Here is an 18566-nt window from a genome sequence, read left to right on the forward strand (position 1 = left end):
TGGCTTTCCTACCTGCCTGTCAATGTATGTATTAGCATACATCTGCGCACCCAGTTCGCGCAGACAGGATACGTCATCAGCGCGTTCACGCACGCTGTGCAGACAGAGCGAGACCACCCGCAACAACCCGATCTTCCTTCCTGGTATTGTAGTACTTTTAAAGTGTTCTCACCGGTGAATGACACATGATGTAGCCCAGCGGTTCCCAATTACTGTCCTCGCGCCCCCATTTCTGCATATTTTGCATGTCTCGCTTAGTTAACACACCCGATTCAGATAACCAGCTCGTTAGAAGTGAGCTACGTGCATGAACTGTGTTCCGATCGATATGATCCCTACACAGTGTTCATTGCTCCCTACTCCCTGAGCGGGGGAAATCTGTTGAAGTTTACTTCACTTCGGAACATGGGCTGGAATTGGGAACCTGATGTAGCCTATTGTAGTAATGTTGTCTCTGGTATTCTGGTCTGTGAGCGACGAGCGTATATGCGTTCAGGGGGTGTGGCTTTGGACGGCGATTGCAGGGAGGGTGGGACGTTCGCTTTCAGTGCTATCAGACTAAAGTTAGCATTTTCCAAGATCTCCTACAGCACCTTTAAGCAACTGTGTACTTTAAGTGTACTTTGAGTGAAGAAATTAGGTAACAGTTTACTTAAAGCCTTTATGTATAATGCATTATAAAGGGTTATTAAAGGGTATTATGCATTATAATTATTCATAATGTGCGTTGTAATATCTTGTCATAACAAAATTATAACCAAATTTAAAATGCATAGAGTAACAATGAATTGATAAGTGTTATAATGCATTAACTGTAGTTACAATTATTCATGAGACTGTACAATGCATCATAAGGTGCATTACAAGGCATAATTAATGCATTAAAACTACTTTTAGAATGCATCATACATAAAGGCTTTGAGTAAAGTGTTACCAGAAATTATTATTCCTAAGCATGATGTCACTGCATTCATAATCTGCCAATAAAGTACATCGCAAATCACAGTAACACTTAAAGTGCTTTTCCTCCAACATCTTCCTCTTATGTCATCATATTTCATAACAGATGCATTGATTAAAGGTAAAATATTATCCACAAAATAATGGCCTCATTTATGTTCTGAAGCCTGACAACATGATGTTTCAAATTGTTTGCAGGTTGTACAAGGAAAATGGCTTAACAGACGGACATGAGCGCACAGACTCAGATGTCTGCCAGTAGCCGTCAGAACACACATGAGAGCATTCAGCTCTGTAGAAAACCAAATAACAGTGCAGAGGTCTCACTCAAAAATGCGGGTGATTCACTGCGGACGTATTTTGGTGAAGGCCAAGCTTGGTGGCATGCCAATCATACACAGTGGTTGAAGGAAGAGGAGAAGAGAAATTAAGTGACTGGAGTCATTTTCACACATCTACAGTAACTCTGAATTTTGAATAGACATTGTGTTTGAAATGATACGCCTTATGTAATTCAGTAATCCTTGTGGTTGTCCTGAACTAATGTTGCTGAGAAGAAAGGTCCAGCCAACAAAACTGCCATCTACAATTACTTTAAAAACAAGTGGCAACTACAAAAGGTTCTTACACACAAGTGTATACTGTGTTCACACTGCACATTAACCTCATTCTTTTAAAGAGAAGCTGTTTCCAATTTAAAATGTTTATAAAAAACCTGTGCTGAACTTAGTTTGGCCTCAGCAACCATGTCCCACTTTTGGTGCCTATGAAACCTGTTACTCTGTTTGGAAAGGGACATCTCTTGCCTTCGTTCTAGACTATTTTGGTCAATTTAATGGCAGTAAAGATTATGCAAATTCAGTGGAAATCAGTAAGCACATGCAAAAGACATATTTTCAGGCTGATTCGAGGAGGAAAACATCTATGAAATCCAGCTGGGAGTTAAAAGCAGCAGTCCAGTTCCTCTGACTTTCGTGAGAATCCCAAATTTTTCTTATTTCCAGAGCTAGGTGCCGTTTTAATGACCTCTTCCCTCAAAACCTTACCAGCTCCCAAAGTCTCTTCCTGAGAATCGCAGCTGGGGCTCATTTCCCCCTTCTCTCTGTGGTAGTGGTGAAGGGGAGTGATTGCTTGTTTAAACAGAAAGTGCAGGGGCGCCCCCGTGATCCCGGGTTTCCAGTAGCTAAGGTTGACCACAGAGAAACAGAATTCGGCTGTTCCAAGCCCGTTGCCACCGTGTACAAAACCAACAGCCAGCCAGCTAGGCCACTCATTTCCCCAAGTTGCATCATAATTGGAAACTTTCAAGCATAAAATCTGAAGCACTCATCATTTAGATTAGCATCAGTGGACAGTGGGGAAAAATAAACTGAGCTATAAACATGGGTGCAGTATAGACTATAAGAATACCGTTAAGCATTTTATGAGAAGTGCACTGGATTTGTGAACAGTCAGGTGAATTAACAGTTTCACAATGAACAGTTTTACCCAACAATGTTATAACATCTATTAATGTGTGGCTGCATGCTGGGAATGTTGATCTCTGCAACTGTCCACTTTATCCGTTTGTGTAGTTGGGTTTTATTGATATTTCATCCAGGTTTATAGTTTATGAAATGTTCTGCTCTTTTCCTTATACTGAAATTCTCTTATACTGAATCTCTTACATGTCAAGCACCAAATATGACTCCTTTTCTAAAATATATAAGCAGCTATATACTTTATACTTTGTGTAATACATTAAATACTAAGCATGATATTACAGACATGTTGTTGCCTTATATTTTTCTTAAGCCAAAACAAATGATTAATCTATTATCTGAAAATGTGCTTATTTACTAGTATTAACTAATAAAAATGTTCCTCCACCCAACATTATTATGATAAATGAAACATCTTTAATGAATTCCCACTTTTTTTGTAAAATGCTTTTCATAAAAAAGAAAATTCACCATACCACCTGATAAAGCTTTTTCTTTAGTGACAACTGCAACACAAAAAGATGAGATTAAAACCTTAAGAAAAATATCTCCCATTTACTACCACTACTACTTTATTATGCAGGTAAAGTAGCAAAGAAGGTCACAATTTTTAAATTCGTCCGTGTCAAAAAAACAAGTGTGACAAAGAAATAATTTAGCTTTTTTTTTTTTTTTTGCAGGGCATCCAAGGAAATTTCCTGCTAAATTGCAGTTTAGTGTCATTAACACCACTGCTGTCTTTAAACAATTCAGTTGACAGTAGGTGGTGCAGGATGTGCAAATTAAACTAGGTATTAAGACATGCTGCCAGAGAAGCTGAATTTAATGGCAGAGGCGATTAACACATAAGCTAACTAAAGGCTCTGCCTCTTTTAAGCATTTAGAAGCTAGACAAAGCATTTCTTCACTAGAAATTGTAGATTCTATGTGCATTTTTTGTTTGACATACTATGAAATTGTATTTTTGTGTTCACCTGGCATTTAACAATGTATCATGCATATGCTCACGTAATGTCGAAACAACAACACTATTTGCAGGACAGTCAAGCAATGTTTCATAAAAGAGCAAATTACTTATTTTTAGTTTGTTGAAGACCTTCTGCCACACACTCCCTGACATTTTATGATAACACAACAATTCAAACAATTTGACGCACACAGGCGCACAGCAATCGAGATGTAACTCCCATCCACAAGCCTCCTGAATAAAAATGCTTTGGTGAGCAAGAAAACAAACACTGTGCACTGTGAGTCAGGGCTGGAGGAGGCCGTGTTGGAATTGTAGGTTCCAGCTCAACATCCTCCTCCACAAACACTATAAATAGAGCTTGATTCAGCCACACCTTCTCTGATGCGAGCTCGCTGTCCAGAAACTAGCCATAACACACCACCTCCTCTGCAATAATAGAGCACCGCTCAAAGAAAAACACACCATCTAGTATAAAGAGTGGAGAATGTACTCATCTACACATCATTCTACATATAAACATACTTCATTTTATACCTGAAAGCCAAAAATGAATGTCATCTAGGGAAAAATCACTAAAAATAAAAATTTTCATGCAACTGATTTGTTTAGAAGATCTCCTTAAAGGAAAACTGATGTCCCTTTATTGTTGTCAGTTTTAGAGCCAGAGATAAACTAAAACGATTTCATGCATTTCCACCGCAGAAAAAGGCCGGAAAAAAAGGCTCCTTACTGGCCCTTACCAGAGAACTGCTCAGCGGCTAGGAAGTTTGATCAAAATACAGTAAAACAGTAATATTGTAACTTACTGAATCCAAAATCTTTGAACAGTAGTGTATTATTTTGTGACTGATTATTAAAATACGTTCTCAAAACTCCCTAAGACTCTAAAAGACAGTGATGGGCAATATTTTTGTTGGCAGGTAATGTAGTAGCACAGTTACATCATCGTTCGGCTCTCAAATCAACGGAAATGCAGAAAGAGATTGACAAATCAGCATCAGCACTTTTAATAGAAAAGATGAGATCAGAAGGAAACGGCGTATGGAAACCCCATGTTTTTCTTTTCTTTGAAAACAATCCACAGCCACATTTGTCCTGTCTAATTTTGGTGGCCTATCTCACCACAATCAACACTAAAATAATTAAGTTTCAGCAGAATAGATACAGCCATTATCTACCCGGAGATAAAGCACACCTTTGTTCACTGGAAAACAATGAGAGCAATTTTCAAGCAACGTAGCAAAGCGTTCAGACACGCTCTGAAGCCTCAGTAAACAAATGCAAGGGAAAGTGGAGTCATAACATTTTGACAGGCATCACACATCAAAGCCAAGAATGTCTATTAAATCATTTCAGGGGAATGATCCTTTTCAAATGTGCCGTGTGATGCCTGTCAGGGTGTAAATTAAAGGGAGGAAACTGAACCATGGCCAAGGTGGAAAACACCATAGCCCGCCCCGCTGTGGTTTTCACCACCACAAGAAGTGAAACATTGAGGAGAAGGTCTCTGAGGTAGGAATATAATTATAACTTGAAATTTCCAACTTAGTAAGTGCCATTTAAGGTTGCCAGGTCATTTCAGAGGAAGGGATGGTGATTACAGCAACAGATGCATTGTAATAATGAGAGTATGTTTAATTTCTCAGGATTTCTTTTTCATTTTTTGGCCCCAATTACATACAGTATCACTTTATAAATTTTGATATTCAGCAAAGCTCACTGTATTTCTCATAAACATCTAAATATATTTTGCACACTGTGTATTTAAGTTCATCAGGTGGAGAAATAATATAGTACAGGGCCATTAGGGATTAACAAAACGTTTTTAGCAAAAACACAACCAGCCCTCTCAGTAAATGTTGCATAAGCATTACATAAGGAAAAACGTGGTGCATGAGTCAATTCATACCTGCTGAAGCAAAGAGTAGCGGATGCAGAATCCTGGGTCCGAGGGAAAATAGTCATCGGAGACGAAGCGGATCAGGATCTGGTTCCCCTTGGACACCTGGGGCCCCGGAACCATCTCTGAGCCACACCAACGCCCCAACACCACGCCTCCGACAGGCTCCTCCACCTCCACATAATCATACCTACAACAGCAAAGCACACCATTTTATTACAAGAGATTCATTAATCACAAGCATTCAGGTTCTGTTTACATTCATCTTCAATTATCTCAACATAAGCAGTTGGGCAAGACAGATCGGTACTTTTATGAGCGAATTTCAAGAGAAAGGATCTCTAATTTTGTGACAACAAACAATTACGAACAGTAAAACACAAAAAAACTAATTGTTTTAGTCAGGATCCTATATCAAGTCATTTGGATACATGCCATTAGTTGTTGATGTGAAACAATCCAGAGGAGCTTTTACGAATGTGATTTAACTGATTGGATGTCAAAACATGTTTAATGCTGTTTACATTTGCATTTAGCGCTGTCTAGTTGGGATAGGATTAGGCAAAATCATCTACACTATCATTCAAAAGTTCAGGGTCAGTGAGATTTCAAAGAAATTTACACTTACGCAGAAAGTATGCATTAAAATGATCAACAGTGACATTTATAATGCTATAAAAGATTTATTTTTCAAATAAATGCAGCTATTTTTTCACTTTTTATTAATCACAGATTCCTGAAATGTATAACGGTTTCCACAAAAAATATAAAGCATCACTACGGTTTTCAACATTGATGATGATATAAAAAATGCTTTCTAGAGCACCAAATCAGCATTTTAAAATGATTTCTGAAGGATCATGTGACACTGAAGACTGAAGTAATGGCTTAAATATTTATTTTAAATTGTAATAATATAATTCAAAATATTACTGTTTTTACGGTGTCTAATCAAATAAATACATCCTTGTTGAATAAGGGATTTCTTTCAAAAACATTATAAAAAATCCCAGATCCCAAACTTTTGAACAGTACATAGACATAGGCCTATTAAGAATAATACTAAGTCTACATGTGCTAATTTGACAAAATAATGTTAAAGCTGAAGGGTCATTTTTGACACCTACTTCACTACTTATGATTTCCAACAATCCTATCAGTTCAAATTTTTTAGCTCAATGACAGTTGAGCTAAAAAAAATCAAGATGACGCATTGTCGCCTAATGCCGAGTTCACACTGCATGATTTTCAAAGCCATCGGATCACCGTTGTTTTCACACTGGGGTAGCATTCAGTTGCTGCTTGTATTCACATTGCACGATGGATCGGCGACAGTAGATTACACACTGCATGACTTTACAATAGGAAGAATCGCGACTCGCAAACTATGTTTCATATAACTCCTCCCCAAACTTTCCGCTGCCCTGTATCTTGCTCTCTCTTTGGCTGTAGGTCATCGCCGATGTATTTTTCAATTTGAACTAATTTCACACAGCAGGATTTTGAATCGCCGACAGGTCCAGATATTTAGCATGCCAAATATTTCACGGGCGCCGGCGATTCTCTCAGATCGCGTCTTTGATAATTCACACCGAGTGATTGTCACTCGCGTGAGGGAGCACCGATTTGCCTCCGATTTCAGGCATTTGTTGACGATTTCGCAAAAACTTGTTGGCGAGTGAAAATCGGGGCTAAAATCATGAAGTGTTAACTTGGCATAAAAGGATGGTTAACATTTTGTATGTATATATATATTAGGGCTGTGCGATTAATCGAAATCGAATCGAAATCGCGATTTGAGACGTTGCGATTTCCTAATCGCAAGTCCTGCGATATGGACGCGATATTACTCTGTTCCAGAGCATATGCATGACTGCCAGCCTTGAGTTGCAGTCTTACTAACCAATAGAGTGAGCGCACCTCCGTTCTCCCCAATCAGCACTGCTCTAGTCAACTGCGTAAACACCCACCATTAAAAAAAACAAAACAAAACAAAAAAAAACAAAACCGGAAAGCGGGAGAGAGACAGAGTGGGATTATGGCGTCTACAGGGTCAGATCGATAGTTAGGCAAATTAAAACTTATATTTTCCACTTTTTTATGTCCTTTCTAGAAAGAAATTAGCTCTCTGTATTTGTTAAGAGAGATTAAACTAATCTGAAATCAATTTTGGATGGTATCTTTATGCACATATGATGCTTGCAAAGTCATTGACTGATTGGGCAAAGAGGCAAAAATTCAGCTGCCTAAGCTTTCGGATGCAGACCCTATCAGAAGGCTCATGACAGGAGCCCAGAGGAGGGGCGTGACATCAGTCCCGCCAGCAGCATGTGACAATGCGCACCTGATGCTAAGTGTGCCTCATCGCAATTGCCATAAATCCAGTATCATGTCCTTCCTGTTGGCCACCAGCTCCTGTCACATGCTTGGATGCGGGGAAACTACTAGCTTGAGATGATCTGAGGGGAATTTAACGCTGTTTTGTCACAACTACATGGTTAATTCATCATCGTCTCCTATCATTCGGTGTGAGGGAAGGCTACGGGGCATCTAAGTGTAGGTCTAATGCTTTGAGGGGCTCCACAGGGAACTATGGCAATGAAGCTATTTACAGACACTATTAAACACAGACATTCAAACAAAGGCAGTGAGGAAAGATGGAAAAAGTAGAGAGAGGAAAAACGAAAGAAGGATACTGAGAGAAAAACAGAGCTAAAATGCTTGGGAGTAAGTGAAGAGTGAATAAGATTAAAGGAAGGCTACAGACATGTAAGCTCATAAATTATATTTATCTGTATTTGATCTCAAGCTAATATGCTAACGCATTAGGCTTTTCATAAGCTACAATAGCCGTGACCTAGAAATCCATTCTCACAAGCATTTAATGAACTGAATAAGCTACGAGCCGAAGCACGGCTAAATGTATTATCTCAATCACCTTTATGGCACTGCGGTCCACAGAGAACATGAGAGCTAAATCGATCTATTATTATGATGGCTAAAAACATATTAGATTCTGGGACTATTTAGGTATCCCAAATCGGCACTCAGCAACTGAAAAACTGTTTTGTACTACACATGCTTCAGGGAAATCACACTTAATCAAATGATATAAAATTAAGTTTACTGCAAAACAAAAAAACAAAAAAACTTAAATTTAACTGGTTACACAGTAACTTTTCAATACACACATACAGTATACTGCACCTCAAAGCCCATACAGCAAAATTACGGGGAAGAATGAAGAGCACATTCTAAAATAATAGCATGATTTATTCAAATTGTCTATAAACTAATTGTTTTAGTGCCCTATTTACTAAAGGAATTTATGCAATAATGCAAAGATGCTCAAAAAAATCAGAGTGGTTTTCCCAAGTGGTAAAATCAATCTGCATTGGGTACTGTAGCAAATAAATTCTGATCTTTTCTGAAGGATCTGTTGACAGAGAGGACTGGTGCAATGGCCAAATTTTCTATTAGACTTGTATTTAAAATTATTTTAAAACAGAAAAATTAACTAGGTGTAAGTATACATTTTTTAAAACTGTATTGCAGATTTTTGCATTGAAACACCACATGCTGAAGTGGCGCAACTTAAGTGAACTCACCCCTTATGTCTCTCATGGCCTTCTTTCAGGCCCTAAATTACAGTCTTTGATGCAACTTGGACTGGACACAGTGGCCTGAGCATTTTTTTTTAATAAAGAAAAGAAAAAACAGCAGTGATGAGGTTGTGTTATTTCTGCCTGCATGGCCTCAATGCTCCTGCAGTGTTCAATAAAGGCTGGTTTCAGTGGCCACAGCCATAGCCTGGTACTAATCATTTGATTGGACAGGAATACTTTCACGTGCCAGCACAGCCATTTGGCTTTTTGGAGTAATTGTTTACTCTCTGCCCAGCCTGACACTAAAGTTTCAAATCACATTCAATTAAAACAACAGGTCATCACGCACTGCACTAAAAAAAAAAAAACACTTGCTGGTTAAACGGACATTGAGCCCCTGATTTTCGACACATCCAGGTTTGATTTCCACTAAGCCAATACACAGGAAAAAAAGGCCTGAGTGCTGAAAGCTCTCTTATGAATCTGTGTAGACGGATACACCTGTAGGTGTAGAAGAAAACCATTAAGTTTTTAATATTTTAATAAATATTTTGTGCTCACAAAGTAAAACGACATATAAACTGCAATTAGCCTAAATTAAATGTTAAGTCAACATCACACATTAGCTAATGAATACAACATACTATCCATGTTTCACTCTGTCTCGATTCTGTTCTAGCTCAGAAGACCACAAAGCAGAGGGGTTCACCTCATCCCAGTGACACTCGAGGCAGATGGCTCATCAATAATGTAATGTGACTTCACTATTACCAGGTTTACATGCATACATTCACTCCACAGAAGCTAAAGTAGGACAGAAGCAAGAAAGCACCGCTGATATCTTTTAGAAAATAATGCACAGCATCAGAAAACAAACACTGGATTGTCTTGAATCCCTTTTACACCAGAATGTTTAAATAGAATGCTTAAAAACAAGCCACATTACGAGATTTCAGCTAATAGCATTGCAAACCAACACCACTTTATAAGCTTAATCATTCTCTCTGTTATTAAACGAATGCAAAAGATGTCAAGTAATCATATTAGATAAATAGTGCTATAGATTATGCCGAAATATAATAATACAATATAATTACAATTTAAATTTTTTTTTAAAATATATTAAATAGAAAACCGTTATTTATTCCTGTGATCAAAGCGTAATTTCTCTATTCTTCAGTGTCACATGGTCATTCAGAAATCATTGTAATATGCTGATTTGCTGCTCAAGAAACATTTCTTAATATTATTATACATGTTGAAAACAGTTGTGCTGCTTAATAGTTTTGTGGAAACATTGATGCATTATTTTCAAAACTCTTTTGATGGATATAAAAGTTGAAAAGAAAAGCATTTATTTGAAATAGAAATGTTATGCAATATGTTTTTACTGTGATTTTTGATCAATTTAATGAATGATTGCTGAAAAGCTTTAATAAAAAAAAAAAAAAATTGAACGGACCCCAAACTTTTAAACATTAGTGTGCTTCATAACAAAAACACTTCTCCCTCAACATGCTTTATTCATTAGGAAACTTCAGAACACAACGGAAGCACATATTACTAATGTTAAAAATGAATGTTATTTTGTTACACACAAAATATTATTTAATGTTGGTGCTTTTCGTGAATTTTACATTTATTCAAGTCAGTGGTCCACAGTTTCAGAAAGTCAACTAGATTAAACTATTACGATTATTAATTCTACAATTCAGTCTGTAGAGATAAATGTCCTTATCTATCACCATAAACCTCAATGACAAATACTTCTATACATTAAATGATGTACTGTTGATCACAATTCCTAATAGTTGTGATGACTGAATCTTATTTCTTATGTTACCTTTCCACACCCTTCGGCCTTTCATCAAAGACAGAACCAACATTGTACAATTTTTCTAACAAGCACAGAAAATCTGGCCCAGTTTTCTTATCAGTCTGAAGAAACAGACAGGAAGATGAGAGTTGTCTGTAGTGGCCTGTCGGCTCTGGGCTGGGCTTTGCTGGAGGCAGTGTGATAGGATTCAGCACGCAGCTTTATTACAGTTTATTCCAGCCCAGTTGCTTTGATTCAATCCAAACAGAAGGGGATTTTTTCTTCATCAACTGTCTATTAATTATTTTACTGCTTTTCAATATGTGGTTTCTCTAATTATTTAAAAAAGGAGGACGGCATGGAAGTTGTGAAGGGATAAGTTGCATGGTGTACAGTATCTGTGGCTATATATATATATATATATATATATAAAAACGTTCAGAGTGAGTGCTTGTATCACTTGTATAATAATGACTTTAAATAATGATTTATTGCTGGTGCAATCATACAGACCCCCGTCACCGCATGGCTGCTAAGTTTATAAAACATACGACACAAACCCACACACACACACACAAACTCTTTTCCAGGTCAAATACACTCCAACTCACTGCAAAAACCCCAACCCTACACTTGCTCCTCAAGGCCACAGCCTGTGATTTAAACAAAGTGGACAAGCAAGCACAGATTTATAGCATCATTGTTGGAGACTAGGAAAGGGTTCTGTCCTATTATGTTCACTTATCTGTATGATACTGTATGTTTATAGGCAGAGAATAAAGCATATTTATACTTGTAAGCCAACATCAAAAAATAATGGATGCCATTTACTTCATACACATTCCTGAGAAGATTAAATCGGTGTAAAAACTACTGTGTTTTCCTGCTGAAATCACTTAATATGCTAGTGGATAATGTTAACGAAAAGGCAAAAGTATAGACATAGCAGAATAGCATTCAATCTGCCTACATTTGCTACATTACATCAATACAATACAATACGTTTTTATCAGCTGTTTGAACTCTGTCTCACGGCACCCATTCACTTTAGAGGATCCATTGGGGAGCAAGTGATGTAATGCAAATGCTCAGAATCTGTTGCAATAAAGAAACAGCCTCAGGCCATCTAAGATGATGAGTACCTTTTCAGCAAATGTTCATTTTTTGGTGAATTTCTTTAACCAAAAATAAGTGTTCAAATGCAGTTAACATGAAGCCACTAGGAGGCGCTACACACATAGCTGGCAAGACCCCAAAGGCTTGCTAACAAACAAGCACATTATGTAATTGATTATTGACAAATAAAACTACACTGATTTACTTGAACACTGTATGTCACACATAAGGCTTGCAGACAATGAAGCACCTTTCACAGGTAATGTGTACAAGTCAATAGGGCATTAAGACAGAATATGCTAGAAAAATATTATTATTTATCAATAATTGGAAGAGGTCTACAAACATTTTTTTCCACATGAAACCACCAGCTATGGGAAGGTCATCATCTAGATTCTGGGAAGCAGAAATGCACAGATGTGCACGTCTGCAATCGATTGCACTATACAGCAAAACAGAGGCATGGACAGAGGCCTGGAAGGAAGGAAGGAAAGCAAGCCTGTAATTGAAAGGGTCTTTAATGTGGATTGGCTGGCTGGGCGGTGTGTGACCTACACTGTGTGTGAGTGTACGTCTGCGATCGTATGTGTCTCCAGAATCTCAAACAGATGCTATGGAGTTACATAGGAGACTAGGAACTAAATATGCGCAAAGTAGAAAGGGCTGTTTCTTTATGTCATCGTATCAGTCATGGAAAAAATAAATATATAACTGAACATAATCACACTAGGGGTGGGCTTTTCATTATTCATCAGCCTTCTTGCAGCACAGCCAATCTCCCAAATGGCCTCCTTTCGACTCTAAATCTTAAAAAATGGACTCGGTCACAACAAGCACATACATCTCCACTGTAATTCCCCCTCCTTCTCCACATACACGTATACCGCTGCATTGTATATGGGTGCTTTATCTTACGTCTGACCCTGTCAAGAGAGTGCAATGGATGCCTGATGCTGCTTGTTTAGTAGCGCTGATTTGTCGCATAACACTAAGCAAATATTTGAGTGCCTGAAAGGAAACACTCTGGAATTTTTCAAGCTCTCAAATCTTCTAAATCTCCTCCTCACTATACAGTTTCTAAATCTCCTCCTCACTATACAGTTTCGGTCCAGTCTTGATTCTATATTGCAACCCGCCAGTTTAAATCAACTGGCAGCTTTGACTACTAGAAAGTCACAGCCATGAGAAAAATAAAATAACATAAAATAATCAAATAAAAAAAAATACAATGAAATAATATAAAAAATATAAAAAATAAAATAAAATATAAAATAATATAAAATATAAAACATAAAATAATATAAATTATTAAATATAAAATAACAAAATTAAAAAATTAAAATAAAATAAAACAACATAACATAACATAACATAAAATAGTTATAGAAACATGCCATGTCATGAAGTGACAATCCTCCTCCCCCAAAAATTTAACAGCAAGATGCAATGCAACTGCCAAAAATGTTGGTAAATAGACCAATAAAAAGTGTGACTAATAATAATAATGATGATGATGATGAGGACTGTAGGCAATTGTTTAAAATATATGAAAAAACAACAACAATATTTTGATTTCTAAAGCCACAAGATGAGTAAATGTAATGTAAATGTCTTTAACTGTCTTTATTTACTCTTTTACTGTCTGTCTTCTACATTACACATGTTAAGATATTGTCTTTCTCTAATGTGCATGTGAGGTCTTGCCAGTGACCAAAAGGTCAGTGTCTCTTACTTGCAAATGCCGTCCTCGGCGTCCTCCAGGCCAAATCGAGGATCAAAGGTCAGTTGGATCCTGGAACTTTCTGTGACTGCCACCAGCCGCCACACTATAACTGTATTCCGGGGATAAGTGTTGGGGAAGTCAGGACTTTGAATAATTCCATCCGCAGTGACACTGAGGACCTTTTCGTGTTGAGACTCATGCACTCCTACAGAACAGAGAGAGGGAGAAAAAAAAAAAAGAGGTTTATTAAAAACATTTTGAACCTGCATACCTCATCAGAGTGGAGAAAGAACACATTGTAATCATTTGTGAATAGTTCTTTTCTTTTTTCTTAATGCAAATTAACATCAAACTGGATTTAGCTTCTACTGCATCACATTAAAACCCAAATAATATGGATTATGCAGTGCACCGTGTGAATACTAAATAACTGATCACACAAAGAAAGGATGAACCAAACTCAAGACTTCTGTTTTTTTTTTTTTATTATTGAGCATTGATTGACTGCAAACCTGATAATCACATTAAGGAAGCGATAAAAGGAAACCTCGGAAATGATTTTGCCTTGTCAATACCATAAAACCAGCAGAATGATGTTCTACCATTTGCGAACACAGCATACGCTTAATGAACCCCTGTGTATCAAAGCAATATTGTGCTTGGATGTTGCTTCACGATAATAGTTTTCCATTATAGATCTAGATAAGAATGATCAATCAGTAGCTATAAAGTTTTATTTATAGTGAGTGACACTACAGCTGGCAATGACATTCCTAGTTGTAGCAGTAAGATAAGAATTAAAGCTATGTCGAAAAACATTGTTTGGGTGGAGGAAACCTGTGAAGGCTACTAGGACAGATTGTTCTGCTACAATCAATTGTACCTTTAAGAGCTCTGATAGTTTAACAGTTCAGAGAAATCCAAGGCAGAGGAAGTCATTTTGAGCTTGGTTTAGCAGCATGACTGAGGTAAGGTATGCCAAGAGTTTAGTCGTTTAAAAGTTCAGAAATTATTACATACTGATTTACTTGCTCCTCTGTTATGACAGGATTTACAGAGTTGTTTCTCCCCAAAGGAAGAAACTATAATGACTTCCTCAATACAGCACAAATAAAAGCACCTTCTACCTGCAACTTTGACAGGAAGGGAAAATGAGCTCAAAGAATACATTGCTGACTTTCAACAGGCTTTTCACTTGAAATGGTTAACCAAAGGTCATTATTCTTAACACTTAATCCATGTTTCACAATGTTATTCTGGTTTAGTAATTTATCTTTGAAAGTCAGTATTTGAGATTCGTAAAGTTAATATGCTTCTTTGCATATTTATGAGATTAAAAACATAGATTGGACAAGTACAACATTATCTATCAGTAGAAATGTTACCATGCATATCTGCACTGGTTAAGTCTGGCCCTTCAGACGCAGAAACTGTTTTTGTGTGAATATACAAAGTGCATGAATATTTATTAAGGTAACCACTGAGGCGTTATGATTGGTTGCCTGTTCGTTTAACATCACAGTGTTTCACAGTGCATACTTTTACAATTCAGGTTTCATAAACCATTGTCAAGTCAATAGAAGTGTGAATCACTGGCTAGCCTGGTAAAAACCAGCCTTCACCTGGGGTTTAAAAGGACATTAAGCCAGGGTTAAGTGGGGTAAGAAAAGCTCACAAGTCTTTCTACATGTGCTGATGCACTCTAGCCAACATTTCACAACGGTTACATCACAGCAAAGAGACCTAATAAAGAACCAGCCTGAAAGTACGGTTCCAAACTAGATAGAAACAATTCTTAGAAAGGGATGCTTGTTGCCTGTCCAATAAAATGTTATTGAATTCTGCAAGAGGATTGAAATCTATCTTATCCTGTTGTGTACTAGGTTCAGAAAAGATGTTTGATGCAAACAGACAGCTGTTGAAATGCAACACCAGTGCTGGTTTTTACAGGCCTGTCACATTCACAGCCCACTCAAGGGAAATGCACACAGATTTTCTTTCACGCTCCACTCCCTGAACACACACACATGCGAGCACACACACACACACACACGGCTCCCTCAAGTTGTGTGGCAAAGTCAGAGTGTCAATAGGTATCTTGATCAGTTACAGTGATGGTACAAGATCTGTAATGTAATCTGTATTACATAACACTGGAACTATTCACCTTCAAAAGTAACAAACCACCCAGCATTTTCCTGTGCTGTATTTGCAGACTTCAATAGAGTACATAACAGATGATAAGCTATCAAAAATGAGTCATTGCTTCCTTTCCAGCAAGTGCTAATTATCTTGTTAGCACATTGGGGGTCCAAAACAGGTTTCACTTTCACTGTATGGACAAACATTCTAATCAAACATCTTCTTCTGTATTTTCACAGAAGAAAGAAAGTCTTGAAACAAAATTCATGAATACAATATTCATTTTTGAGTTTCCTTCTTTTTTGTATTAGGATTGGCGAATGACTTATTTATTCCCTCCATGGTCTGGATGACAGATCCCATCACAAGCAGCAGTTAATGCTGAATGATGTTTCAGGAGTCACTGGAAGAGAAATGACTGAAACACTGGGGTTTCGGAAAGTTCTGGGGAACAGCTTTAACCCCTGAGGTGTGTCCGCAACCACAAGAGATAGAAATCTGATCACTCTGACATCCGTAACTGAAGGAAAGAGCAGAGAGAAAGAGATAAAAAAAAGAATCTGTTTAGGACATCAAAATTCAATATGTTTGACTCTGTGTGACTTGTAGGCAGGAGGAAAAATTTAGTGGAAAAAAGAAAAGACGACTGATATAATTTCTCTCTGTAAACATGACAGCGACTGCTTTGATGTCTTTTTCTCATGTTGTGATTAATTGCACTCCGGGGAGGAGATGTGAAAGACAATACACAAGTCACTTTTGAACGGACAAACTTTGTGCACATCCGAAAAGTACCCTCCAAAAAATTGCACTCGGCACACAGAAACCTGGCATGCCCTGCAAACTATTGCCCTCGTAAGAATAGACACATTGTCAATGTTAGGGAGGTAAAGCAAGATCACTCATGCTCTTCAGAGTTGAGGAGCATTTTGTGTGAAACATATCCAAACAAAAGAGCCCGAGGCCCGTGGAACAGTGTTGAACACCTCAGATCTGTTTGCAGCACAAGCCTAAACCCTTTATGGACTCAGTTATATAAACAGATCAGGAGTCGGCTGCAGCTGCCAAGGTCTTTGAAGTCTGTTGAAATGAGAAAGAAAGGGCCTTTTCCTCAGCATGTTACAGCATTTGCCCAGCAGACTGACAGCTTCTTGTCAAGCTCTGTATTAATGTTTATAATTCTCTTAGGTTTCTGGCATTAAGACAGGCCTTCTCTTATTGAGGCCTATGATTGTAAGCTGTTACAAGTTCTTGGAAGGTGGTATAAGGTACATTCCTGTTCTTAAAATGCTAATGTAACAAGAGCAGATGCAGTTGGTGTCTTACTGGAAATTAAGTGGCGCATGAGTCAGTGCTCTGCATTATTTAAAATTAAATAAATACCACCAATTTAATTTCAATTAAATTCATCATGTGGGTGACATACTCATTCTTAAAAATAAAGTTTCTTTATTGGCATCTATGATTCCCATTAAAGGGATAGTTCACCCAAAAATGAAAATTCTGTCATTAATTACTCAACCCCATGTTGTTCCAAACCTGTAAGACCTTCGTTCATCTTCGGAACACAAATTATATTTTTGATGCATTCCGAGAGCTCTCCGACCCTCCCATAGACAGCTAGGATCCTTACACGATCAAGGCTCAGAAACATAGCAAGGAGATTGTTAAAATAATCCATGTGACATCAGTGGTTCAACCGTAATTTTACGAAGCTACGAGAATACTTTTTGTGCACAAAGAAAACAAAAATAACGACTTTATTCAACAATTCGTCTCCTCCGCGTCACCCTATAGCGCCGTTTTGGAGAGTATCACATATGTAAACAACGTATGCAACGTATGTATGCGGATACGTTGTTTAGGTTCAGATCAAAGCGTAAACAACGTAAACAGCAAAAATATCTTAATTTGTGTTTCAAAGATGAACGAAGGTCTTACAGGTTTGACTTTACATGTCACAATTGCAACTTTACTTCTCACAATTGCAACTTTGTTGCAATGAGATTTTATGTCACAATTGCAACTTTAATTTTCATTATTGCAACTTTGTAACAGTTGCAACTTTATATGTCACAATGTGACTATTTCTTATTTTAAACTTTATCTCACAGTTTTTTTTCCATATATTTGAAGGCTGTGGTGGCAGAGGGGGGGATGTTCACTTTAAATTTCAGTCTTTTCTTGACACAAAGCTATTGTATGACTTCTGAAGACTTCAAGGGACAGTTCACCCAAAAATGAAAATTCATCATCAGTCGTCATTTACCTTCAAGTTGTTTCTTTCTTCTGTTGAACACAAATGAATATATTTTGAAGAATGTTGGTAGACTGGCTGGGTACCAACATGCATCAAAATATCTTCTTTTGTGTTCAACTTCTTGTTCTTTTGTGAAACACTTGAGTGGGAGTAAATGATGACAGACTTTTGGGTGAACTATCCCTTTAAATACAGCACATAGGTAATATGGACAATTGTATGGTGCTTTTTTGTCATTTTTGAAGCTTGACATTCTTCTTTGTGGTTACATTCTATGGTTTCATCCTATGGAAAAGAGCAGCCCAAACAGACAATATATGTCATTTTGTGTTCCATGACAGTAAAAATAAAAAGTCATACAGGTTTGAATATGATCTTAAAGGGGTCATATGATGCTGCTAAAAAGAACATTATTTTGTGTATTTGGTGTAATGAAATGTGTTTATGCGGTTTAAAGTTAAAAAAACACATTATTTTCCACATACTGTACATTATTGTTTCTCCTCTATGCCCCGCCTTTTTGAAACGCGTCGATTTTTACAAAACTCATCGGTCTGAAAAAGCGAGGTGTACTGTGATTGGCCAGCTATCCA

General features: G+C 37.4%; 1 protein-coding gene across 2 annotated transcripts in view; it reads right to left on the reverse strand.

Annotated features, from left to right (window-relative positions):
- The window catches only part of pdgfc (platelet derived growth factor c), a 58289-nt gene that overhangs the window by 6270 nt on the left and 33453 nt on the right, over positions 1–18566 (reverse strand). For both annotated transcript variants that reach the window (XM_016552407.1, XM_016552406.1), the window contains 2 exons: positions 13581–13776; positions 5321–5501 (listed from right to left, as the gene is read on the reverse strand). In XM_016552407.1, coding sequence (XP_016407893.1) covers positions 5321–5501; positions 13581–13776 — 377 coding nt within the window. The remainder of the gene's footprint in view (positions 1–5320; positions 5502–13580; positions 13777–18566) is intronic.

The sequence above is a fragment of the Sinocyclocheilus rhinocerous genome, unplaced genomic scaffold, assembly GCF_001515625.1.
Source record: "Sinocyclocheilus rhinocerous isolate Xijiao unplaced genomic scaffold, SAMN03320098_v1.1 scaffold584, whole genome shotgun sequence".
Taxonomy (NCBI): Eukaryota; Metazoa; Chordata; class Actinopteri; order Cypriniformes; family Cyprinidae; genus Sinocyclocheilus; species Sinocyclocheilus rhinocerous.